Genomic DNA, 27,549 nt, shown 5'->3' on the forward strand with positions numbered 1-27,549 from the left:
TGTTTATGTAACCGTATTTATGTGGTACGTACAGGAGAAAAAGAAAAAAAAAAGAGGAAAAAAAAAATTGGAGGAGATACAAGTCTAAAGTTATGTAAGGTAACACTGTGTAGGATGGCAGTTGTGCGGAATGAACTGTTGTCGATGGCTGTGCTGCAGTCTGAGTTATGAGCTCAAGCTGAGTATGAAGACAAAAGCCATTTTGTTGAGTCCTACCTACCTATCCACCTGTCTACACATCTATCTATCTGTCTGTCTATCTTTCTGTCTGTCTAGGACGAGAGGGAGCAATGCTATCATGCTATCACTGTGTCATGTGACTGTTGAACTGCTGTGATTTCATTGCTCATCGACATGGAAGTGAGCAGAAAAACCTCAATTTATGATTTGTTTAACCCCCCCCCACACACACACTCACACACACACACACACACATACACACACGCGCCTCTTCCGCTCCTGTCTTCTCCTTTCCTCCTCTCTCCTCTCTTCTCCTCCCCTCTCCTCTACTACTTTTCATCTCTGACTGAATAACATACCAGCCCAGTGAGCCCCTGGTAATAGGGGTTGATGTGCAGGAAAGTTTGAAATATCAAATCAAAAAGGGAGGGGAGGGGTGGGGGGGGGGGGAGGGGGATAATCAAGGGAAGAAATAAACGAGTGAAACTTGCAGCTCTGGGCTAACATGAAACGATGGCTCATAGACATATCATCATCTAGAGAGAGAGAGAGCGAGAGAGAAAAAATGAAAAGAAAAGCAAAGATGTTTTTTTGCTACGTGCCCTGATGATGAGAGGATCAGAACGACGAGAAGAGAGGATGGAAGGAGAGAGAGAAAAGAGAGAGAGGAGGAAAGTGATGTGCACAACGCCATAATAACTAGCTTTGTTCTGCTTTGTCAATTCCGCCTACGAGTGGAGGGAGGGAAAAAAAAAAGGAAGAAAAAAAAAATTAAAAATGATTGTCTCTGGCAAACAATTCATCCCTGTATTAGAGGCCTCAAGGCCAGGTTTTCCTGCATCTTGTTAGATGAGTGTGGGTCTCGGTGGATCCTCCCCTTTAAAGCCTCTCACGCTGCAACCCTGTCCCACTCTATCATGACCTCTCCCTGACAGCTTTACAGGCCCGCTCCACTCGCCGTCATCTAGATCTCTATGGCACCCGGCACTGCAGTCAGGACTGTCAGGACTATTTGCTGTCCGCATGCTACTTCCCATTGTAGGATTCAGTGAGATTGTATAAAATTTATATCATATATCAGAACTGTACCAACGTTTTGATATGTCGGTCAAAACTCCTATATTCATTTGGGGTATTCTTTTCTCTTGCTGTACAACAGGAGTCGGTGTAATTAGGCCCAGTGGTTGCAGTTCAGTTCAACCCCCTTGTAGAATATTAACTAATTCAGACAGACAGCATGTTATTGCGTGTTATTGCGAACATACAGTACATTATGGTCCTGCTGCTGTCTGATACACCTTGTTGCTCACGCTTAGATATGTTGCAGCTCAGCTTCATGTGCACAAACGAATCCTGCACATGCATATGTTTCTCTCTCTCTCACCCGCCCACCCCCCCACCCCACCCCTGCCCTCAAGCAATGAAATGATAGCATTATTCTGCCCCACTTCCATCCATGTCCATTCGCGTCCGTTCATTTGCACTGTGTGCTGCTGCCCACATGTAGGCCGATGTTATTTCTCAGAGCGCTGTGAACTTAGGTAGCACGGCTTATTTCTCTCTCTGATATAAAACATACATGTGATGCGGCTGGTTCAGAAACACATACAGCGCCTGCTGTCAATACTGCCTCTTACTGTGATATTACATCATATTCTTAGATCTTATAGCAGGCTTGCTGTCAGGGCTGTTTTATGTTATAAAATCTGAAAAAAAAAAAAAAGAAAACCTGAGAAATCTAAGCACCAAATTGCTGTAACTGTGCCCTCTACTTTACTTTGTTGGCCTATTATTATTGGCCTTTTATGCCATTTATGCAGGAAAAGTCAACTGAGCACAGATGCGTTTTCCCCAGCCATGCCCTGCTTCACACAAACACAGGTCCACAAACTCACACTTGGGAGCTGCCCAGTACAACACTGCAGGGTCCAGCTTTGCTTAAAGCAATATTCCACTTAGTTTTCACATGGGGGTTATTCTGCACCATGAAAGCCAAAATATAAACTAATTACCAAGATTGGATGCAGCTGGGATGAGAGCGTTCAGATTTTTACTTCCCATTCATTTGAATGAGGCCACAAAAACTGACATTTAATATGTTTGTGAACAGATTCAACAACAGATCCCACTATTTTCAAACGTTTTAGAACATAATTTCGCCGAATAGCATTTTTATTGATACAAGAGAACATAGCGGAGGGATACAATTTAGGAGAGATAGTTCCTGTTTGGGAGACCGGATCTAATTTTATTTTTATATACTAATTTTAGTGTAAACCAAAATAGAAATGCACCCAGGATGGACCCAGGATTATTTGTTGTCTTAAAAGCAGGATCTGTTGTTGAACCTGTTCACAAACGTGTTAGATGTCAGTTTTCCGGCTATTTTCATGGCCTCATTCAAATGAATGGGAAGTAAAAATCTGAACGCTAACTCATCCAGCTGCATCGTATCTCGGTGAGTAGTTTATATTCTGGTTTTCATGGCATGTCAAGTGCCAAATAAGCCCCATGTTAAAATGAAGTGGAGTATCGCTTTAAAGGGTGAAAAGGAACTGAGATCAGTACTCACGGATGTTGTCGGTGGTCTCCTGCACAGTGTCGGTCTTCAGCAGGTTGTCGGCCAACATGAAAGCCCCGGCCTCCACGGTGTCCAGCAGCAGCGTGGCCGAGTGGAGCTGCTCGCTGGTGGGCAGCTCCCTCCAGGCCGCCTGGGCCCGCGGCTGCAGCAGGTTGTTCACCGTCTCCACCATCGCCTGGGGGCAGCAGCAGAGACACGGAGGTCACGCCGAGGAAGCTAGCGCTAACGTTTTTATCGCTTTCAGTCGATGGCGCTAATGCGAAAATTAATGCAAATGCTTTCATACTGCAGATAACGCTGCTAATCCATAACCGCCGAAGACAGCAGTCAATGGGATGCAACAGTCAGAGTGCAGCGGCTTTCCATTTATCATGCTGATAAATCATGACAACAAAAAAACATTAGTGATGCAAATGTGGCATGCAGATGTAAAATGCAGATATACAAAAAAAAGGCAAAAACACAGAAACCATTTTTTTTATGTTGTAGTCCACACTGTTAATGTTTCTTTTCAGCACTTCCCTTATAAAAGGCTGTATGGTGAGGGAAAATCCATCACAGATGTTCTCAAAATCAAGCTAAGCTAATTAGCTGATTGCAATCACCAGTTGTCTACACCCCCAAACCTGCTTCAGTCTTTTTTTTTCTTTTTTTTTTTGTTAAAGCAACAGTCTTATCTTTTAGTTGGAAAACTTGTGCTCGAGGGTCTGGGAAGAAATAAGACTTTTATCAGATAATGTCTTCTGGGTCATCAGCCAGCCATGCATAACAGTTTTGAGTCCAAAAATATGACCAAACTTAACGGGGAATCGTTGGCTCGCATAGATGAAATGTTATTTTGTCTCCAGTCCACATTCCTTTCTCCTCTTTTGTTATGAATTCACCTCGTCACTTTCAAACATGAACACCACACACACACACACGCACGCACGCACGCACACACGTCTTGAAAGAGTCAGACAGAGATAGGGGAAGAGAGAGAAAAGAGAGCGTGGGGAGAGGGAGAGAAGGAAGGAGGGAGCCAGGGGAGAGCGATAAAACAGTCCAGTGAGTCCATGGTGACAGCCGTCCGCTGGGAACAAGGGAGGCGGAACAGCGAATACAGGTGCTATCAAATATACACATCTCACACTCCCCTTCATCTCTTTTTTCCCCCCTTTTTCTCTCTCTCTGTCTCTCTCACTGTAAAACACCCTTTCACAAACTCACTCCCATCTCTCACTTCATCTCTCTCTCTCTCTCTCTCAATGTCTCTCTCTCTCGAAGGGGGTGGGAGGGAAAGTGGAAGAAGGAGCACGGATGCCATCGTACACGCAAAGGGGGTCTCGAGTGGGGAATTGCAAGGAGCAGAGAGAGTGAGAGAGAGAGAGAGAGAGAGAGAGAGACATCAGCGTATTGACATTCCCGCATCAACCGTTTGACTTCCACCCCTCCTCCTTTCACTCGGGGTTAGGGAAGAAGTGCGAGACCGGGAGGGAGGAGAGGAGGAGAGAAAACGACAGCGATGGGAGAGAGAGACGCGTTAAGAGCGATGGGGGAGGGAGGGATGGAGAGCGAGAGAGAGGGACGGGGGGGGGGGGGGGAGGAGGCGACTGCAGACGTGGACTCGGATGAGCGAGGGAGCTGCAAAACAAAACTTCCGGTCGGCGCGCTCTTCTTCCCCTCTCTCGAATTAGAGTGAATCATACCTGTTTATTTTGAGCGTGTGATATCTGCATGTAACACATTTGGGTATATCATACAAGGAGCGGGTGCTGAGCCAACAAGCTAATATGATAATATTATGTGCTCTTTTAGCGCTAGCAGCTAATTAGTTGGGATGCATATCGGATGAGTTTGGGAGGGCTGCATGTAAACAAAAACTAATTAATCCACTGCTTCAGCACACACACACACGGAATAAGAGGGATTGGATATGATGCACGCACACACACACACACACACACACACATGCATGCACATACACTCACACCCTCTCTCTCTTTCTCTCTCTCTCTCTCCACTGTGTCAGTGGGCTGCAATGCTCCCTTAACTCCTTTTATTGTGGAAATAAAGGGATTCCAAAGCATTCTCCATGGTCATATAATATGGAATTCGCTGTATGTGCACATCTGAGCAAGCATACTGTATATATATGCCTATGAGTTTGTATGTACAGCATGCGCATATATGTGACAGGACGCAACAACTATGAATGCAATATGTGAGCGTGTGCAATATTTTTATGTGCAGGTATGTGCATTTGCATAGCTTATGTGTAATATCAGGAATGGGATGTATGTACCCGGCTTTGTATGTAACGTGTACGTATAGCTGTGCATTACTGTGTGTGTGTGTGTGTGTGTGTGTATGTGTGTGTGTGTGTGTGTGTTCGAGGGTGTGCACAAGGGGCTAGGAAAAGCATTGCAGTGGATCATTCTGCTCCACTTGCTCTACAGTAGCAGTCCAGGCAGCAGAGAAAGAGAGAGAGAGGGAGACAGAGAGAGAGGGAGAGAGAGAGGGAGGAGAGAGGAGAGGAGTGGATGCCATGTTTGCGCTGCAGATATGACAGCAGTGGCACCGCTCCCGTTCTCTCGCTGCTCCCAAAAAACCCGCGCGCTTTCGATACGTGTTTCAGATAACCTCCTTTTTTGTACTCTCATTAAACTTTTCATTGCTTTTTATTGAACTTTTGATTATCTTGCATTTTCAATTACGTGTATTTTTTTCATTTAAATTTAATTTGGTGCCACCGAGATTACATCTCCGGAGGCGAGAGATAGGTAAGGGGGGGGGGGTGCGATTTCCTCATGGTCCAGACATCTCCCCCATCAGAAAAGTCAGAGATGGAATGTGTGTGTGTGTGTGTGTGTGTGTGTGTGTGTGTGTGTGTGGGTAAGTATTGGTGCCGCTTCTATCCGCACAAGTATGAGGACTCCAGGGCTAAAATGGAGACAGGTTTTTTAGGGGTCTTCAAAGCGGGGAGAGACTCTGCGGAGACAGATAAGAGTGTCGTTCGCGTGTGTACGCACGCATGTATGTCTATGTGTGACTATGTATTATAGGGTAGCACATGTGCGCACACACACACACACACTAATACACACACACGCCAGTAAATGGGGCAGAAGTGAAATGCTTTGAAGCGTCGGGGTAATCCAGCGTAAACAGCAGCAGCAAGGCAGACTAGAGCTGGGCTGCTCCACTACTCCCAGCTACACAGGGGGAGCACAGCCACACAAACACACACACACACACACACATATCTGCACACACATGTTCATGTACATACGCGCACACACAGTAAAACACACTTTGTAAACGCGACTGAGCTGAGATGTTAGGAGAAGCAGGGAAAGGAGGGTAGAGGAGAGAGCGGAATGGAGAATGGAATTTTTCCGTTTGCCTTCCTCGCTTGGCTGGGCGCTGAGAAAGTGCATGTTTTGAAAATGTTTTCATCAGAGTAGCAGGCTTATCTGTCAGTTGTTGTTGGGGTTTGTCTTCCCTGACAGGATGAGTTTGCGGCTAAATCAGGCTTTAAATTCACAGCATGCCATGTTCTGACCCGCCATCCATAAATAGAGGGCAAATTAGACATTGTCATTGAGCATCACTGTCTCCTCACTGCCCCCTTTATTGTTTTTCTCTTTCTCTCACATTCCATTTCTGTTACTCCTGTTCTCCTCCCTTTCTCAGTTTCCTTTCTTGTCCTCCTCCTCCTCCCCCCCCTCTCTCTCTCTCTCTTTGTCTACCTTGCAGACTCTACCTCTCTCCATCATTCCACCCTACAGCATCAAAGCCTCTCCACACCACCAACTTCATCATGAATAAATTGCCAATTTAATATACATGAAACGAGTCCCCAGTTCCCCAAACGAAGTGAGAGAGGAGGGGAGATGAAGTGTGTGTGAGAGAGAGGGAGAGAGAGGGAGAGAGAGAGAGAGAGAGAGAGAGAGAGAATTCAATTATTTTTTGTCTCTATTAAGAACCCAAACCTCCTGCCCACTCTTCTCACTTGGCAATTAGTGCTGTAGATAATTAACGAGGAGAGGGCAGCACCACACCACATCCCTAATCACACACATTTCTATCTGGCAGAGTTAGGGACTGTTGATATAATTTTGTTTCGCATTACTAAGGCTAATTATATAATCGATCACTCCCAGCCCCCTGCAGTACCCAAGGTGTGTGGTGGAATGTTTTGATACTAACCTGTAACTAACTGTCTGAAAACAGCAACTTTATGAATACAGCATTTATTGGATTTAGGAGGCACATCAAGTCGTTTATGATGTGACGGCAGGAGATCATTGTTGACTATGTGTGTGTTTGTGTGTGTGTGTGTGTGTGTGTGTGTGTGTGTGTGTGTGTGTGTGCGTCAGCTTGCATATAGTCCTAAGCCATGTTCTGTGATGTGACATTGCTGACTGGTGCTGACGTTAAGACTTTTCAGGGGAGGGAGGGAAAAAAAAAAAGGCTGCATCAGGAGAAAAAGAGCTAGCCCATCAGAGAGAGAAGACACAGAGGGAGAGGGGGGAGAGAGAGACAGAGAGAGAGAGAGAGAGAGAGAGAGAGAGAGAGAGAGAGAGAGAAAGTCTGCAGTCTATTTACATGGATGGGGAAGGTGGGGTCCTTTGATGCTCTGAATAGTGATTTTTAGCTGACCAGAAACATGCCTGAATGATCTCAGAGGGATTTTCAGTTCACAGTGGGAGCCAATCGCATAGACATGAATCAAACATCGACACTAACGGGACGACGAGGACAAAGCAAAAAAAAACAAAAAAAACACAAGCCAGGTATTATTCAGGCATTGAGGCCATGATCAAACAATGCTCAACAGAATATCCATCACACTCAGTTCATGGCTGTCTTATTCTCTCTGATACAGCAGCACAGAGGACATTTCGTTGAATGGAGATGGATAGCGACTCATTTGGTTGCAGGCAAGCCTGTTTACTATTCTGCAGAGAGTATCGCAAAATAGATGAGCTATTATTGATATTGATCATGGCCCCTTATCAGTTAGTTGATGCTGAATGCAAAAAAAGTTAAACTGAACTGAACAACAGGAACAAAAAAAAACAAACGAATGTCAGCAAACCCTTTGAGGAGAAACTTTTGATCCAAACCTTATGAGCAGTTTATAGAAGACACCAGTGTAGAGATAGTAGATACCAGTGACTACAATACACACTAGAATAGACCTGATACATCACCCTCCTCAAAGGGTCGGGATGCAAATCATAACACAACTGTAGCTGCATAGAATTAGAATTCCATGTGGAGTGTTGTATGTGTGATCACACACACACATACACTCACACGCACACAAAAAGAAAAAAAAACATGGTGTGGGCAACTAATCAACAATACCGGGAAGCGGAAATACCTGCGTGAAAAACCTGCAGGACCTCTCTCTCTTCTGAAGCTGCAAATTCAAACAATTTAGTCGTTAGCGATGTAACACCTCTCAAACATGCACACACACACACACACACACACACACACACACACACAGACAGACAGGCAAGCACACCCACCTCATTAACATCACACAATAAGACTTGGGTGAATGGAAGATATTGTTATTCTCTACACTCACCTCCTTTCTCTCTCATTCCCTCCCTCCCCCATAACTGCATTCCCTCTTCCCGCTCTGTCTTTCCCCTCTTTTTTCCCCCCGTCTTTTTTTCATCACCTCCTCCCTCTCTCTCCTCCACCGCTGCATTTTCCCCTTTATCCATCTCATTCTCTGCATCCAACGTCAAGAGAATTGATGGCATTAATTACTCTGCCACTCGTGCGTAATTGGTCATATTCGATTTCCTAACGAAAATTAGCATAATAAGCAGGCATATTACTCAATTAGGTATATATAATTGGGTCATTATTGGAAGCGGGAGAAACGTTTTTTCTCTTCAATGGAGGACTTTTTTTTCTAGAAATTCAACCTTTAGTGGGCCATTTGGTCAACAACAAAACATGGATTAATTGGTTCCACTTATAAATGGTATGTATTCACTTCACATGTGTAATTGATTACTTGGAGAGATAAAAAGAGCTAGATAGGGAGAGAAAAAAAGGCAGAGAGAGACAAGGACAATAAAGCCGACCCAGTGACTCAGAAGCTGTGGCTGAATAAAGCCGGTGATGGCATTCGAGGTGGCAGCGGCTGTCAATCTAGCTGCTAAACCCCGCCTATCACTGTTGACCTCAACGCAGTCTATCGAGAAACAGTCTGCCATCCGGTCAGTCAGTCAATTAGCCAGGCAAGCCAGCCAGTCAGCCGTTCCCCACTGGGTTAACTCCCTGTCTGGTTTAAGCGAATGCCTACATGACCAAAGTACAGAACAGAAGTGTTACCTAGTCTAGCGCTGTGGTAAAACACAGATCCTTTACGCACTCAGAATCAAGTTTCTGTTGATGTAATCCTGATCATTGCAAGCACTTGAGTCTTTCTGCCTGCAGCATCTTCTTAGCGATAACTCATGAAACTATGAGCTATGATTTAAAACGACCTGCAAGCCTGTTTCCGGCACAAATATGTTTTAATGATCATAGGTCCCAGGGCAAAGAGACAAAGTTTTACTAGAGTTTCGATCCTGGGCTGAAAAGAGTTAAAGAACCCCCCCGCCGTTATCTATCGCCCAAAAGGTTGAATACAAATTGTTAAAATGATCCCCGTGGAGAAGAGGACATCACCCATGTCTAAAAGCAGCTATTTATCACCCAAAAATCTGCAACATTATATATGGTTCTTAGTGCTTCATCAAACCCTGCACATAAAGACTACTCTAACCCCTGCAGAATGGAAGAAAAAACACACTACCCGCTACAAAGTTATTAATCTTGATGAAAAACACACAGAGATGTCCTCTCTCTGTTCCCTTTTCTCTCCTTCATCCCTCTTTCTCTCCATCCTCTATCTTTACCTTGCCCCCCCCCCCCCTCCCAAGCACACACACACACATACTTCTCCTCCACTACCCAGTAACTAATCACCCACAGTCGTGTGGATCTATACCGCTGATTGATTGCCAAAAAACAAGGTATTCATCAACCCTACTCCATCACGCCCTAGTGGTACATCGACCCCCACTCCTGACCCAGGCGACCCCAACGCCCCCGGGCCGCAGTACCTTGGTGAGGCTGCGGGCAGCGCTGTCCTTGCCCCCGGGGGTGAGGTTCCTGAGCTGGACGTCCAGCAGCTCCACCAGCTGGGCCATGGCCCGCACCGTGGACGGCACGTCGCCAGGACGCAGAAGCCCCTTGGTCTGCTCCGCCAGCTCCCTAGCCACGATCGCTGCTGTCTCGCCCGAACGGAGCTGGGATGGAGGGAGGGAGAGAGAGAGAGAGAGAGTGAGAGAGAGAGAGAGGAGAAGGAAAGGAGAAGATGGGAAGAGGAAATCAGCGACAGAAGGAAGAAGGAAGAAAGATGAGGAGAGAGATGGCAAAAGAGGCATGGAGAGACAGAGGAATAGTAGAGGAAGGAGAGGGAGGAACATATAGATGGAGTGAGGGAGGTAAAGATGGAAGAACAGGAGTGACGGAGGGAGAGAACAAGAGAGAGGTGGGAGAGCAAAGAGAACGGATTTGTTTATTGTAAATGAGTGTGTAGGTTAGTTGAAGGGGTGAGAGGAACTCAATGTCATGGTTATGTTTTCAGCGCCTCTTATGAGTGTTATCATAATGACACTTAAGATTACTATACACTAACAAATCCTCCTTTAGCACCTCTGCTGCAATGCTGATTTCACAGGGACTATTTTAGCTAGGTTTTGTCTTATAAAGAAAAGCCTGTAAAGCCTCATGGCTCATCGGAGAGAACACACTAAGCAATAAATTTAAACCGTAGGAAATCCTGATAACCACAGCAGGGCAAAATAATGTTTTCCATGCCAAAGCTATGCATTCTATGCAAGTTTGCCTATCATATAACAATAGCACAGTGAATAAATAACCTTATCGCTAATTTCCATTTCCCTCCAGCTATGCACCCTATCTCTCAGATCACACACATGGACTTGGGTTAACAAACGAAGTTGGTTACATGGCCTTAATCTTCCCCTGTGGTCAATGTGTCTTCATGCGTGAGAAACTGCTCCAGGACCATATCCATAATGGATACCCTTACACTGGGGCTCAATGGGAGCCGCAGCGGCCGGCGGCAGCCTTCAGACTCACTTTCTGCATGATGTGGTTGACCCAGGGCGACGTGCAGTTGCTGAGGTCGGGGCCTTGGGGATCCCAGTAGCCCAACTGGGCCACGCACACGTATGTGGCCACGCCTGCAAGACAAGCAAAACAAACAGGCTGAGACAGCGCTGACATTCACCAGGAGACACGAAGACTCTCGAGGTGCCTGGGGTTCACTGAGCAGTTTGTGTGTGCAGGGGTTGTGTCTGTGTGTATGTGTGTGTGTGTGTGTGTGTGTGTGTGTGTGTGTGTTGGAGGGAGTTCTTCTGTGTCTGTCAGAAAGCTTTTGATTGATCCATCAGGAAAACAACGTGCTCAGGAATGTTTGTGTGTGTTTATGACTGGATGTCATTGTGTACAGTTTTTCTACGTGTATGAATAAGCTTGTACACACGCTGTATACATGTACAGTATATTCATGTGCTTGTGCATGCTGGTATAGGCATGTATTGTACGTGTGTCTATTATGCAGCACATTCATTCAGACAAAGGGCAACATTTCAGATGTCTGGGGATGAACAGCACGCTCACGCCCCAGTTACTGAGGGCCAGGAGGCCAACAACATGGATTTTAAGCTGCAGCAAGGAAATGTACATCTGAATCAAGGTCTCATTTTTGTACAGTGTGTGTTATGTGTGCAAGCGTGTGTGTGTCTGTGTGTGTATGTGTCAATAGCGATGCACTGCATGTGTGCATATGCGTGCCGTTTTATTCTTTTAATGAGTTGCTCTGGAGGCCGACTGTTTGCTGCTGTGTGCATGTCAGGCCGCATGATATGACTGTCCTAGTGAATCACAGAGGAAACAGTTAGCTCAGCATACCTCCCAACATGGTTACGGTTGTGCTTCTGCAACATTTTTAATTTAGCACGGAAGAACCTAGTAGCAGATAATACATACTGTATAGTGACATGAATGAAGAAAAGGTTTGACTTACACAGCAAAAACCAATATATTGGGGGAAAAAATGAAGAAAAGAAAGAAAGAAAGAAAGAAAGAAAGAAAGAAAGAAAGAAAGAAAGAAAGAAAGAAAACACACTCCAGTAGGGCTGAAAGATTGACAAATATCTGATTGCGATTATTTGACAAAATACTGCAATTGCGGTTTAAACTGTGATTTATACCATCACAAGTTTTTCTTGTCATAACTTTAAAATTGTTTAAAGAAAAGTGAATTTGTTAATAAAAATAGATGTCAGTGTGCAGGATTTACTGAGTTTGAGTATGATGAAAGTTTTCATTAATGTTGTACTTGATTCATGGACCAAAGATTACCCGCAGCACTAAAACACCTTGTTCAGAAATCCATTTTGGACGCTCCTCTCTCTTAAGCAATTAATTAGCCTCTGCGATTTAGAAATTGCAGAAGTTGTGATTTAGATTTTTTTTTTCAATTAATTGTTCAGCTCTACACTCCAGCCAATTTACTGGACCATTCACTCGGCCAGTTCCTCCATGCGCCCGGCGATCCCCCTCCCCAGCCTCCTTACCCAGTGTCCCGACAGGACAGGGCTGCTTGGCCGTCTGACCCTGCTGGGTCCGGGGCCACGACACGTCAGCCGTCACCCTGGGGCTGCAGAAGTCCTGCGGGGGCAGGGCCGGGGGCTGGGGGGCCGCTGCCGGGACCTGCGCCGGCGGGGAACGGCCTCCGACTTTCTGGTTGGTGTCGGGGATCTGGTTGGTGTCGGAGGATGACCCGCCGGCGGGGCCCAGGACGGGCTGGCGGACCGTGGTGGTCGTCCGGTAACGCTGGCCGGGCGAGGTGGTGAGGAGCGGCCGCGGGGTGGTGTAGTAGGGAGGAGAGCGGGTGGTGGTGGTGCGGCTGGTAGACGAAGAGGAGGAGCCTCCTCCACCGCCACCGCCACCTCCTCCTCCACCTCCTCCTCCTCGGTTAGGGGGGACCATGGGAGGGCGGTAGTCTGGAGAAGAGAGAGAGAAGAAAGGGTTAGAACTAACAAAGACAGAACCTGGTTTCTTAAACTATAGACACACAAGACCGCACGCTTAAAAAAGTCCAACACTCTTCAAACGTAGGTGCGTAGATTCCGGGAACGTTTCAATTCAACCAGCATCAAGAGAATCTGCATGCTACTTATGCTTTATTACATGATGCTCATAAGAAAACAAAGTGCAAATCAGGATCACATCTTCCTCAGTGACACAAATAAGAAAGGACTACCCAACACATATACGTGTATATAGGCTCTGTTCAAACACACCTGGTTTCTATTGACCTAGATAAGGACTTCTAATTACAGTTACAGAAAATACATCACAGAACATACAAGCATTAGGTGTGAAACACCTAAAGTACTGCTAATGCAAAGTAAGACAGTGGCATACAATCCAAGTCAAGAAAACATCCTCAACATTTCTTTCTTTCTGTCTTTCTTAAAGTATAGAATGGCCAGGACCCAGAACGGGTCGAGCATCGTAATGCGTCCCAACATGACTGGAGTGTGAATGTCTTGATGAGTCCGGAGTTTAGAATTGATTCCCCGGGTGAAAAAGTGTAAGAACAACAGAGCGAACGGAACTGCGGTTGAGCGAACTGTCTGTGTCAGCTGCGAGTGACCTGGCGATCCACAAGTGTAAATTGTATAGTGAGGGTGGGTACACAGACACATGCAAATTTGCAGGCACTCATTTACACAACGCTAAACAGCCTTGACTGGGAGTAGCTCATGTTTCTGATGACTTCCCAATGCCAGTGCTTCCATCTGTTGTCTAAGTCATCCTATGCCAGGTCTTTGCTTTTGTCTTCCAGTGAAACTCCCAAGCTCAAGGCATGTTCAGAACACTCCGGTCAACAACAAATACAATTTTGAAAACACAACATAAACCTGTGTACTAAAGGGGAATAATGTGTGAATGTGAAATCCCTGCTGCCAGCCTACTGTAGACCAACCTACTGGTCTGTCATGTGAACTTAGCACAAGGTTATTGGTCTATCCTGTGGGACTAGTACACAGCAGTGGCTCTTGCTCCCTAACCTGGCGGAAAAAACATCCTTTCAGTGCCATGCATGATTCATAACAACATGACATCACAGGGGGGAGGAGGGCCTCTTAAATGCATATGGCACACTCTTCTATTGTCAATATTTCATTGTAAAAAGGCTCAATTATTCACATTGACCCTGTTTAGGGGACAGAAATAAAGAAGTGATGGGTAGAGGGAGGAGGAGAGTGTGTCTGTGAGGTGCTGTAGTGTCCCCTTGTGAACCTATAGCACCGCTTCTCTTTCTATCCGCTAACCTTGCCTGATTTTCAGCCGCACTGGCACAAATCAATATTGCAGGGATCGAACATCGGGTGGAGGGAAATAATCATTTACGGTTTCCCTCACTTTCCCTTTAAATTATTTTTTTATCGGTTCTAATCATTTGCCTCTAATTATGGCTTTGGAACTCGTTAAGTGTAATATACAGGAGGAGAAACTATATAAAGAACATTTAAAATCAATTAGGATAGCAAATTCCTTATCAGAAATCTGAGCCCATTTTGTAAACCCACACCCTTATTTAAACTCTCTCTCTCTCTCTCTCTCACTCAATTACATTTTTTTACCAAATTACCTTTTTTCTCTCTTTCTCATTCTCAGATTTTTCAGGCTTTCTCTTAGAAAGAGCTCTCTTAGAAACTACTCAAAACAAATGGTTTATTATTCCCACAATCATTTCTCCAAAAACTCATGATTCCATGATATTCTGCATTTAAAGCAGCAGATTTTTTGTGTAAAAATACACTCCTGTTATCAGTCAAAATCGCAATGTGCTGCAACAGAGAAGAGCGTCCATCCCCCCTAATTAAGACCCCGTAGATTCAGACAATTTGCACAAATTCATTTCAGGTGTCAGTGTATGGTCACTGGCGGAAAATCTTCTCCACACGCAGGGAGAGTCAAATCGAAACTTAAGAGCAAAATACTCTGTCCAGAGAAAGCTGGACTCACCGGTGATGGATGAACCTGCTGCAAAAAGATTTTTCCATCACTTCCACCCCTACCAGGTACAGTCAGGAAGACGTTACATGACATCACATGTCTGGGTAATGAAGTCCTTCAAACATTCAAAAAATTCAACCCGTTATCTCCTGCTGCCACTTGGGGCCGCCAAGGTGCGAAGTTGCCTAGTGCAGCTTTAAGCCTAACTTCCAGATTTCATGATTCCACGAGCGATTTTCCGCCCTACTCTCTCTCTGTCTATCTAAGGGTTTTGTTTCTGTGCGCCTCAGGCCATAATATGTGTAGTACATACTGGTCACTGACATTGAAGACTTCTAGAATGTGTGGTTTCTCAGCGGGGTTGTATGTTCTGCTGGGCAAAGGGGTTTGATTGGATGAATTTACTGCTGGTGATTGGAGGCCTATGTGTAACTGTTATTGACCGGCGTGTTTGGACTGTATATAATTGTTAAAGGCTGGTATAAGGGTGTGTGCAAAATCATCAGGGTGTATTTGAGCTAAAGGGACTGTAAAACTTCATATAGTTTTGTTTCCATATTTACTGTGACGTGTTGCGTTATGGGTAACACTATAGGTGTTTTTTCACATGAACTGGGGTGAAAAGAAGGTGTGAGTGTGTGTGGGGAGAAGTAGGTGTGTGAGTGTATATGCAGTGGGGGGGGCAGGAGAGGGTGTTTTCATATTATTTACTGTTAACTGAACATGTTCTTTCCTGTGGATTTTTAGTTAGATGTTTAATTAAAGAACATCAAAAGTCCCCCTCTCTCTCTCTGTCCCTCTCTCTCTCTCTCTCTCTCCCTCTCTCTGTCTGCCTGTCTAGTTGACTGACAGCCCCGCAACATGCCGCTCTTCCTGTACATTCTGTTCTTTTCCCTCACAACTCAATGGAGTGTTTCCGTACCTAAACTGCGCTGCTCCCATTCCTGAATCACTCCCACCCTGCCTCATGCATTCTCCACGGAACATCACCATCAATCATGCGTGGCAGCAGTGGCCTAGGGACTCGCTGTCAATCTGCGTGTGTGTGTGTGTGTGTGTGTGTGTGCGCGCGCATGGGCGTACTTATGAAACAGAGAGCGAGTGTGTGTCTATCTGCGCTAAAACAGGAAGCTCCATTAGAGGCTGTGCCACAACAATAGGAGAGTAATGATGTGGGTGTGCGTGTGTGTGTGTGTGTGTGTGTGTGTGTGTCTGGGGTTGATGTTTGCTGTCATTCGAGTGCGGGGCAGAAAACACAGGGGCTGGCAGCTTAGGGTGAGGCAACACAAAAGCCTGCAAGTATTACAGACAAGGGGCAACAACATCACACTTCCTGGTCATCTCTCTCTCTCTCTCTCTCTCTCTCTCTCTCTCTCTCTCTCTCTCTCTCTCTCTCTCTCTGCTATTCTCCTCCCATTTTTCTGTCCGATTCAATCTCTATATTCTAACTCATTACTTTCTCCCCCTCTCTTTCTGTCACTTTTTATCTAATTCTACCTATTTTCATCTCTATATTTCAACTCGACACAACTCTCTTTCTTGTTTACTTCCTCTACGCCTTTCTTTTGTCCTCACTTTGTGCACGGGAAGAAAAAAGAAAACAGAAAAGAGAAGCTCACATAAGATGATGAAGTTATCAGCGGCCTCACATTATGCTGTGAAAAGGTGCTGTAGGGACCTGCATGAACATGACATAACAGCTTCATGAAACATTTATAGGGGAAAAGGCTAGAGGTTGTCCTCATGAGGGCTGACATAACCCAGCCCTCATGAGCTTAGGAAGCCCTGAGTAAATGCGCTATGACAAGCTCATGATGTCACCTCACCTAAACGCTGCACTCTTAGCCGCGGCTGAGAAGCATGTGACACGGGCCACATTACAAGGAAAGGGAAATGCAATCACATGAGTGCAAGCCTGTACACTCTTTATGGGTTTGTACTCTACGCATGGCCTACACACACATCTGTGGGTGACACATTATAAGCCTACTCGTACCACTAGTATGTCGTATGATGAACATGCATCTCCTACATCCTCATTCTGTTCTACAGCTGAAGCCTAATAAATGCAGCTTCTAACACTTTAGATTAGGGAACACATATTAACTATTAATAAGTTTATTAACATGCATATTACTAGTGTATTGGTTTATTATTAGTCAGTGCAAAACACGTATTAGCACCTTATTCTGCCTCATTCCATAGGCCGTCCACATACTTCAGGCCAGGGAAACAAACAAATAGAATAGAATAGAATAGAATAGAACAGTGTGGTTGAAGACCAGTGCAGCAGCAGTGCAGCAAGTTATATAAAAAGTTGTGGTAACACTTTAGATTAGGGAACACATATTAACTATTAATACATTTCTTATTAACATTAATATTAGTAGTGTATTGGTTCATTATTAGTCATTACAAACCACTTATTAGCACCGTGTTCTGCATTATTGTATTCTACAAGTATAGCCCATTAACTATAGGTTTTCCCTCAGTAGCGCTTGTAGCGGTCAGTAAGGAAGTTGTTGCACATGAATTAGGTTCTTAGCATGCATTTCCATTTAGTACACTTTGCTCAGTATGGGGCTTATAAGGTGCTAGTATCACAAGAATAGTTATTCTCCCTTAATTAGGCTTTCTGGAGAATTTTAATTTATATATGAATCATTTGAAAATGTCTATTGGTTTACAATACATTAACAAAATATATTGGTTTCCTACCTAAATTATACAGGAAATGCATACTAAGAGCTGACTGCTATAAGAACTAATTCAGAGGCTATTGAGGGAAGACCTATAGTTAATGGACTATACTTGTAGAATACGGTGCTAATAAGTGGTTTGTAATGACTAATAATGAACCAATACGCTACTAATATGCATGTTAATAAGCAATTTATTAATAGTTAATATGTGTTCCCTAATCTAAAATGATACTGCAACTTTTTATATAACTTGCTGCACTGCTGCTGCACTAGTGTGCCACCGCAAGGAGAAAGTCCTGCTGCAGTACTAAGGCTGGATAGACAGGACTTCAACCACTCTGTTCTATTCTATTCTATTCTATTCTATTCTATTCTATTCTATTCTATTCTATTCTATTGTGTTTGTCTTCCTGGCCTGAAGTATGTGAACAGCCCAGGGACTGGTGAGACAATGGCAGGCTGGCAGTAAACTGGTTCCTGGAGTTGTCTATCTGTCACCACACTCGAAGGGCCATAGAGACGCTGTCAATCAGCCTGGGACGCCAACACAGGATCATCTGACATGCAGACACGACATTGTATGTGTCTGTATGTGTGTGTGTGTGTGTGTGTGTGTGTATGTGGCGCGGTGATGGGGGAAATTTTTTGTGTGGGTAAAACTGTCTGTCTCTGCCTGCGCTCTGTTGCTGAGAACGTTCTTGTTGACTTCCCACTCGGTAAACAGAGGGATCGTAAATCTACAACACAGAGGTAGAAGACAGGGGAGAGAGGAGAGGGAAAACGAACTTCCCCTGGCAACTTTCCCACATCTTCAGAAACATCTACGGAATATGCACGCCAGACAGATACTGAGGGAGAGAGAGAGAGAGAGAGAGAGAGATAGAGAGTGTGAGAGAGGAGAAACAGAGACGGGAGAGAAGGGGGATTTGAATTACGAGGAAAGTTGCAGAACTGAAAGGTAGCATGTGTTCTACTCAAAGGCTCTCCCTAATACGCAAGACGATTTCTTTACTTTCTTTGCAGTGTTCTCAAAAATTACCGTCCTCCTTGCCTCCACACACACACACACATACACACACACACACACACACACACGGTCCTGAACAGTAGGGAGGGATGGATCCAGAGGGGTAATAGCAGAATGATAATCTAACTGGAGGGCACAAAGCTTTCGAGGCTGGATAGGAGCACAGACATCCAATAGGGCTGCATACTGCGATAACGCACTGCCCCTATGGCTGGCACACACACACACTCACACACACACTTGTACAGTCATTTACTTTCACTCTCTTATGCACAATGCGACACACACACACACACACACACACACAGCTTGTGGCGAGTAGCTCTAGCCTGCTGATAAGACAGAATGGAGCACTTCAAAGCAGTGATACTTAGAGATAGAAAACAACCTCAACTAATAGAGCTTCCCTCAAAATGGCTGCCAGGCACCACCAAGTTCCACAGCTAATGTTTCACGTACAGAGACATGACTGCTCCACTCTGCTGGCGTGCCAGTTGCATAATCATGCCATCCCTCTATACAGGTTGGAGTCACCTGCAGCAACTTTGGCAATTACATGCTTCTTTCCTAATCAGGGGATGTTCCCTTGTTCAAAGCAAAAAGCTAATGGGACAGACTGTTTTTTTTCTTCTGTTTAATAAATAAATAAATATTTGCATCAGCATCCAGATTGTGGATTCTAACTCATGTTAGCCAGGCCTGTGAGGACAAAAAGTAGGGATATAAGCATTCAGCCAAATCATCATTACAGTATTGTAACAAAGGATGTAGCCTCTGGCAAAGTGACCCTCTGGCTGTTTAACGTTTTGCTGCCCACAATTCATCATCAAAGGAATCGTGGCTGATCATTTAGACGTTCCGGAGTGGAACCACTTTGCTGCCCCCCTGTACTTTTCATATATTTTTAAAAGGAAATCTGAATGCAACACAGACTGACACGCTCCCCTCGCTGCTCTCTCCTGTATTTACTTTCTGCAAGGCCATGGGTTTCCCATCCACTCTGTTGTCCTGGCTAGGCCTGCTTAATTTGGCATCTGCTGTTTGGCAGAAGAGAAGCAGCGCTGTGGCCAAATGCACGCAGAGGGGCCTGGCTGGGGCAATCCAATCGATGAGGACACACTGCAGGCAAGGAACAGGTACATCAGAGTCTCTGAAGCAGAGTTCAGTCTCTGGTGAGACGGCTGTGTCGTAATCTATTTGGGAAACAGGGAGAGGGGATAGAGAGGGAGGGAGGGAGGAGGGAGGAGGCGGATGCAGGTGGAGGAGAGGGAAGATTACAGAGGGAGGGAGAGAAGTGTAAAGCTACAGAAAGGAAAGAGGGGAAGAGAGGGGGAGTCTATCATAATGGACAGATTGCATTCATTTTACCTTGTACAATATGCACCAGGACTTAGATATCACAGGGAATGCTTGCTGTACATACTTGCAAATGCTTCGCAACAATTGAGGTTGGAGAGCGTTTTTGTTATTTTTTGTTTGGCAGCATGATTTCATACCATGTTCTTTTAAAAGGCAGCACTGACTAAAATCCAACATGGAACTGAAATGTTTTCAGGACGTACTACCTCATCCAAAATTAGGATCAGCTAAGCGTTTTGCACTTTGAAACTGTGAAAATTGAGTCAAAGCAATCATGTCCTTCCATTGACACACACACACACACACACACACAGAGCCCACAAGAGTCCAGTTTAATACACTACTTTTCTTTTGCCACATCAAGTCACCTAGCACTTGAGACCCAAATGTGACTCCTGAACAGTAATCAACATTTACACACATATACACATTTAATCACCACACACACACACACACACACACACACACACACACACACACACACACACAGAGAGAGTGGCGCCAAAGAGGAAAAAACAAGAGAGAGAAAGAAACAGAGAGAGAGAAGTGAAAGAAAGTTGAGGCAGTGTGTCTATATCTATTCAGCAATGCACACTCAGACACAACAAATACACACACGCGCACACACACACACGCAGACCTCGTTGCGACAGGCCAGGAGTGTGCTGAGGGCGAGCCTAATCAGTGATCTGGTGAAAGAAGGTCTCCACTCCAACCATTAAGTCCTGTTATTCTCTCCACTTTAGCCCGTTTCCAACATTTCCTGCACTACTTATCACTGCCGCTTGATTGCAATCTGGTGCCAAGGAAGGAGAGGAGAGGAGAGGAGAGGAGAGGAGAGGAGAGGGTGAGAGGGGTAAAGACAATAGATACTCCATGCTTGACTTCCTTAGGAAATGGAACATTGTGACTCCAGCCATTAAGAGTTCAAAGGTGAAGCTTTAGATTTCCGTAAACTGACAGAGTGGCAAGTAGAGGTCATCCCTCCATAACTGTGTATTGAGTAGAATTGGATAGCTTGTCTATATCTGATTACTCTCTAATTAAGATTGAGGATTGCGCATCTGATTTTCAAAATATCTTACTGAACTAAGCATTGGGTTAGTATGATGCAGGAACATAAAAAATATGGATAAGGTTGAGTATCTACATTATTTTCCAACACTTTTACTATCTGATGGGGCAAAAATTACCTCTAGTGTTGCACAGAACACATTTCATAACTATGCACTGTTCCTTTAACAGCAATTTCAATGTGCAGGCTCTGTCTTGAATATGCCATCGGATTGTCTAGATATCATCGCCTATGAGTGCATAAGCAAGAGAAAGTATATGAGACTTTAAGCGTGTGAAAAAGTTGCACCAAAGAGGAAGAGAAAACAAAACAAAACAGCAAGACAGAGAGAAAGGAGGGGGGGGGGGGGGGAGAAAGAAGAAGAAGAACAGGAGTGAAAGCAAGATGTGAAAGGCAGTGTGTACATGTCTAGATCTATTCAGTTTTAGCCCTGCTTCGCCCCTCCCCTCCCGAAGATGCAGATAACATGAATAATTTTGCGACTTTGTTGGGGGAAACTTTCTAAAGTGTGGCAAGGCAGACTGGAGGTGATAAATTATTCAAGTGTTTCATCGGAGCCATGCCGCTTGCGTAGGGCAGGCCTCTATAATATGCATGTAAGAAGACATGATGAAACAACTCCATAAACAGTAGAGAGTGAGAGAGTGTTGAGGGAGTGAGGGAAGGGGAGGAGGATGGGGGGGGGGACGCGGAGACAAGTGACTTTGACTCTGACTTTATGGAGGCATTCATACACCAGGCCTCTATAATATATACATCTGAGGACACTTGATGAAATAGCCTCGCATGAGCTGAGATAGGGGCGGGAGCGGAAAAAAGGAGGGCAGATTAAGAGGGAGAAAGGGAAGATGGAGGGGAAAAAACAGCGGAAAACAATGCGTGCGAAAGAGAAAGATAGATGAGGAGGGCAGGGGAAATATTGAGTTTTCTGCCTGTGTGTGTGTGTGTGTGCGCGTGTGTATGCATATGTGTGTTTGTCTATGAGAGAGGAAGAGAAAGAGAGAGAGAGAGACAGAGGGGTTAACAGACGAAAGAATAAGCGCGCAAACACTCATTGAAAACAATACGTGGAGAGAGGCAGCTCACTTTCCCTCTAATTACCAAGGGAGGAAGAATATGCATTTCAAAAAGATCAGCTTCTGCCGCCTGCTGCATTAACAGTCAGATGAAAATACTTGAGTTGAACCCTCGGCGTATATCTGTTTGTCTGAGGTGAACTCAACTTTGTTCTATTTCCATCTTCCCATTGATGTTCAAACGCTTGATGCTTAAAGCAAACCGTCTGCTACAGTCTCTCAGCATAGGATAGTTGAGCTGTGTTTGACTTCTGTGTGTGTTTGCAAACCGGCGTGGGGGCGCGCGTGCAAGTGTGTTTACGTTCAGCTGCGCGCCCCCTAAAGAACGAACCGCCAATTTCCCCCCCCCAAAAAAGCCGCATAATACCTCAGAATGACCTCGTTCTGAACAGCCCAATCAGCCGCCTTTGTTCGCCGGTCGGACAGACACAACACAGTAATTGGTGCTCTCTGCGTTGTACCCCAATTACACTTGGTTCTCAGAGGACTACCTCGGCCTTGTCTTACTCCATGGCCCATTTCCTGCCTCAGTTTACATCTTAAAGAAGTAGATACGAGCCAAAGCAAAGGCAGAAACCGGCATTACGCCACATCAGTAACGAGTGGAAACCCTCAGTTTTCCTTGGCCCGCTTCCCCGAACCGACGGAGAAAAAAACACACCTGGGCTGGAGCACGGAGAGTTGGAATCCAGCTAAAGACCTTCCCCGAGTCGCCCTACTATGTACTTACTATCTAATAAAGCAACATTAAAGTGAATGTAAACCCCGATCTAACTCCATGGCTTTGTGTACAGTTGAGAGCTCGATCTGTATTTGGACAAGCGCAGATGAAATAAAGAGGAAAAAATATGTTTGAGTTTCTAGGGAATAGGGGATGAATTGAAAAACACACTGAAAAAAACTTCAATGAATCGACTTGTCTCTCTTTTTTTTTTCCCGGAGAAAGAGAAAATCATGCAGTTGAGGTAGTTAATTTATTCCTTGTCTTCATTGAGTGAGGGAGCGGAGCGAGGAGGAGAGTCGGGGAGCGGGGCGGCATCATTGATTGTATGTATTTATCTCCCCCTGGTCAGCAGTCTGGCTTGTTGCTGTGCTCTGGAGGTCGTTCTCTACATTGAATCCCCATTGATCTCCTCTTTAGAGCCTCCTGAGACACCCAGAGCTCCATTATAAGAGTGATCACACTCTTGCGCGCGCACCGATAAACACATACGCACTTCATGCATAGACAAACTCAACCTGTACGTACATTAGCACATTAGGGCACACTCATATACACATTCACACACATGATTATGCATTCATAAACCTGTGCAAAAGTTTCTATTGCCGGTGCACAGGCACACGGACACGCACTCTTACACCCTGACCTCTCTTCTCACACACATACTGATCGGTAGAAACCAAGTTTAATGCTGCCTCTCTCGATAATTCCTTGTACTGTGTCTCCTAACTGCGTGTAAGAGCATGCGATAATTCAGACATCATTTAATAAGACACGCAGCCAGACTGCCTTGACCACTCCATGGAAAGGTGTTGAAAGGCAATTATACTGGGCAAATAGCCCTTCAGGCTCCAGGGGCCTAAGCCCTTCCATCCAGAAAAGGGTGTGTGTGTGTGTGTGTGTGTGTGTGTGAGAGAGAGGGGGGGGGTGGAGGTTCTGCCCTCACACCAGAGCCAAGAGAGGCTCGCTCTGGGTTAGAGATCACTCAGTCGCTCCTCCCTCCACTCCTCCATCTCAGACACTCCTGGGTCCATTCAAAAGAAATGCATTATAAGTTGGTCGGCGGCTGGGTGTAAGCTAAAGAGAAGAATGGCGAGTGGTAAAAGGCATTTACCGTATATGTGCTGGGGTCACCATAACATTCAGTGGAAATATGCTTCTGAAGGAATAAAGCTATCGGGGTAGTGTTTATGGTTTCATTGTGAACTTATTCTTTGGGTAGCTGAAAAGAAAAACAAATAGCAAAAATAGCAAAAAATAGTAGCACAAACAGCAGTGCTGCTGGCATCTGCAGTGTCAACAGCAGTGGTATTTCCGGGTCCAATGTTTCTCAGGAACACTGTTCTAAAATAGTCATTCTCCAATTTTTTCTTCTTGACTTCTAAAAACATTGCAGATGCCATCGGGGGAGATACCCCTTAATGTAGGCAAACACACAGAATGGTGAACCGTGACGGCACAGATGGCGCTTTTCTATTTTTTTTTTTCTTTTTCCTTACTTTGCCGAATTAATTATCGAGGGAAGATTAGGGGCCGTAAGTATCCATTATGTCACAAGAACAAAAATGTATTTATCACTTGAAATAAATATATAAAAGCATTACAAATATGATAATGTATTTCATGTTAGAATTATTACCCTGTGCTTTACATCACCTCACAGCCTTCCCAATCAATTCAGCGAGGCAAATCAACACTCTTTTCCTAGGAGTATTATGCATATGCATAAGTCAAAAGGGAAGAAAAAGCATGAAGCGAGAAGAAACGAAGACAGACAGGAGGAGGAGGAAACGGCGCCTACCGTTGTTGCCGAAGTCCAGCGAGTACTTGACCACGTGGTAGTTATTCCACACGTAGAGCAGGTTGTCTCGAGGGTTGTAATCCACCGCGGCGATGTACTGGTAGGAGTTAGGGAACGGTATGCTAACCACCGTCTCCTTGCTCTTATCGGTGTTGTACATGTAGTCGATCTTGTTGCCCGTCCCCTCGTTGTCGTCGTCTTCGTAGACCGTCTTCACCACGTACAGCACGCCGCATATCATGAAGGCGTTGGAGGCGGTGCGCTTGTCGTAGCTGGTGTCCCAGGAGCCCTCGATGCGCAGGGTGTAGGGGTTGAGCTGGCTCACCACTATGCGCCCGTTGTTCTGCTCCGTGGCGTAGATCACCCACAGCCCGTTCTCGTCCACCGCCAGGTCGATGTCCGACTTGCCGCCCCAGCGGTACGGCGAGGTGTCGTGGTAGTTGGCGTTGGCGATGATGGCCTCGCCGCTCTTGATGCGCGTGCGCAGGTCGAACTTCACGATGTTGCGGGTGCGCTCCTTGTTGAAGAAGAGCGCGCCGTCGTAGACCACGAAGCCCGTGCCGTCCACGCGGTGCGGGAGTTTGTAGGTGGTGGTGGGACGGCCCGCGATGAAGTCCTCCTTGGAGGAGTACTCTGTCAGCGTGTCTGTGCGGTAGGGTGTCCAGGGCATGTAGTAGATCTTGTCCGAGGCCTGCAGCGGGTCTTTGCACCAGGCGCCGGACTGGTGGTCGGACTCAAAGAGATGTTCGCTTTGGTACACCCCTCGCAGGATGCCAGGGCACAGAAACACTGAGGGACAAATGACAAGATGTTCACATCACAAGAAGATACATCTTTATGCAGTCTCTGTAAAATGTCACATATACTTTATTTATGAAAGGTTATCCACAGCGCCTGAAAAATGTTGTTTACAGTCTCTTTTCATATACTTTACGTTGTGTTTAACTTAACCAGTCAGTGATGATATATCATAGGCTTATTGTGTTGTACCGTATATTGCTTGGTGTCCCTGTTGATTCTAACGCATGGCAACAGCATGTATCCTATTCAACAGATAATAGCCTTCTTTCACAGCTAAGAGGAGAAGAGAAAATGGTACATTTTGTTCTGCTTCCCCTTTTCCCTCTATTCCCATTTCTCCCTCCCTCCCTTGCTCCTCATTAGTCTCCGAGCTCTTTCTTCCTTTCGCTTTCTTTCTTTCTATTTCTGTCAGAAACCACCAAGTGCAGAGCTGTACACGTCTTTTATCCCCTGCTGTTTCTGCAATTGTTCCAATAATTCATTTCCCACCCCATGCTCTCTATTCCCATCTTGGAATACTGGGGTCGTGTTTTATGACTGATGTGGGAGAGGTAGTAAATTCTGGGAAGCCAGAGCGACCGGAGTCTTGGGGACTTTTGTAATTTGACTGGAATGCTGTCACACACACACACGCGCGCACACACACACACATCAGAGACACGCAAAAGGAAAGAGAAGGGCCAGATGTGCATTGTGGTTTTCCCATTCTCCTTCATAATATAACTCCAGATTCCGCTCAAAGGGCCGGGAATATTGACTGAATTTTCAATGGCTATTCAAAGCACTGGCATACCTTTTATATCCCGGTGAAGCATTTGAAATATTAAATGTCAATGTGATTTTCTGTTCATTGGCTCCTCATAAAAAATTTTCTCTACCCATGGAGAGTTTGTTAAGTGACATTCAACATGATACCATGAAATCATATAGGCCCAGAGTATGTCTAATGAGAACCACTGTCTCCAAATTGCCTCTATACGCAGAGATCACACTGTCTTAATATAGCAGCACTGAGTTTGAAAGAGATGTCATTCTGTCACTAGGTACAAAGCGCTTCAGGCGTTGGCATCAAAAAGTGACACTCCACCCCAGATTTGTGTGTGTGTGTGTGTGTGTGCACGTGCCTGTGTGCGTGAACATCTCACAGACTTACCTTTCTGCTCTACTTCTGCTCGAGCCATAGGCGCAAGATTTGAAGAACGAGAGCGAGGGAGAGGGAGAGACAGAGACGGAGAGAGATAGAGAGACAGAGACAAGAGACAAAAATAGATTAATGATGCAATAATAAGGAAATCATGATAATACAATCTCAGATCTCCATAATCGTTCTCATATTTCATCCTAACCTTGTGAGAGTGCCAGGATGCTCTCCGTGTGTGATTGGAAATAACATTACGTAAGCGTCTGAGGAGACTGCACTGCAACAGGGAAGCTTTCTGACAGTAATGCATCTCACATATGTCAACGCACACACACACACACACACACACACACGCATACATATGGAGGAAGACAGGCGCACACATGCCACGCAGACAGAGAGAGACAGAGAGAGAGAGAGAGTATCCATGGTGGTCCTCTGCGTAGTGCAGGAAGAAATAGTGACTACAATGCAAAATGACCTGAGATAATGCGCTGTTTAATATATGCTAATAGCAACAGAGCAAATGAAAACCAGAAAATTGATTTGATTACTGGGATTGCATTTCAGTGGTCCAGCCAAACCTGCCACACTGAAACGCTTGCTGCTGCACAGTGCCTGTCACCTATTGTGTGTGACTCTGTCTGTGTCTAAATCTCAGCATGTATACGTGTGCCCATGGGTTTGTGTGTGTGTAGGTGGGTGCATATTGAACGCATTGCTTGGCTCTCTCCCACCCGGTTCCCTCCCTATTATATTCAAAGTGTTATCTTTAGAGCACGGTTTGTGTTGCCCCTGCAATGAAATGTGCACACTTGCTCCTAGCCTCTTAAACATATGAATTCCATTTCACCTTGCTCCCTGGGGAACTGAATGGAATGTGAACATGGCAGAAACCTAATCCTGCAGCCAGTGCCCTTGTGTCTTTCAAGACTGTTAGAGACCTGCTGAATGGAACT

The 27,549-nt window shown here is 45.2% G+C and overlaps 1 protein-coding gene across 1 annotated transcript in view; it reads right to left on the reverse strand.

Annotated features, from left to right (window-relative positions):
* The window catches only part of adgrl3.1 (adhesion G protein-coupled receptor L3.1), a 72,977-nt gene that overhangs the window by 24,349 nt on the left and 21,079 nt on the right, over positions 1–27,549 (reverse strand). The window contains exons 3-9 of the mRNA XM_071531735.1: positions 26,603–26,617; positions 24,649–25,437; positions 12,430–12,858; positions 10,928–11,031; positions 9,883–10,068; positions 8,133–8,171; positions 2,753–2,936 (exon numbers count right to left, since the gene is read on the reverse strand). Coding sequence (XP_071387836.1) covers positions 2,753–2,936; positions 8,133–8,171; positions 9,883–10,068; positions 10,928–11,031; positions 12,430–12,858; positions 24,649–25,437; positions 26,603–26,617 — 1,746 coding nt within the window. The remainder of the gene's footprint in view (positions 1–2,752; positions 2,937–8,132; positions 8,172–9,882; positions 10,069–10,927; positions 11,032–12,429; positions 12,859–24,648; positions 25,438–26,602; positions 26,618–27,549) is intronic.

This window comes from Centroberyx affinis, unplaced genomic scaffold (assembly GCF_046629955.1).
Source record: "Centroberyx affinis isolate AG114_WGS23_722 - 3 ecotype Tasmania unplaced genomic scaffold, CSIRO-AGI_Caff_v1 ptg002119l_1, whole genome shotgun sequence".
Taxonomy (NCBI): domain Eukaryota; kingdom Metazoa; phylum Chordata; class Actinopteri; order Beryciformes; family Berycidae; genus Centroberyx; species Centroberyx affinis.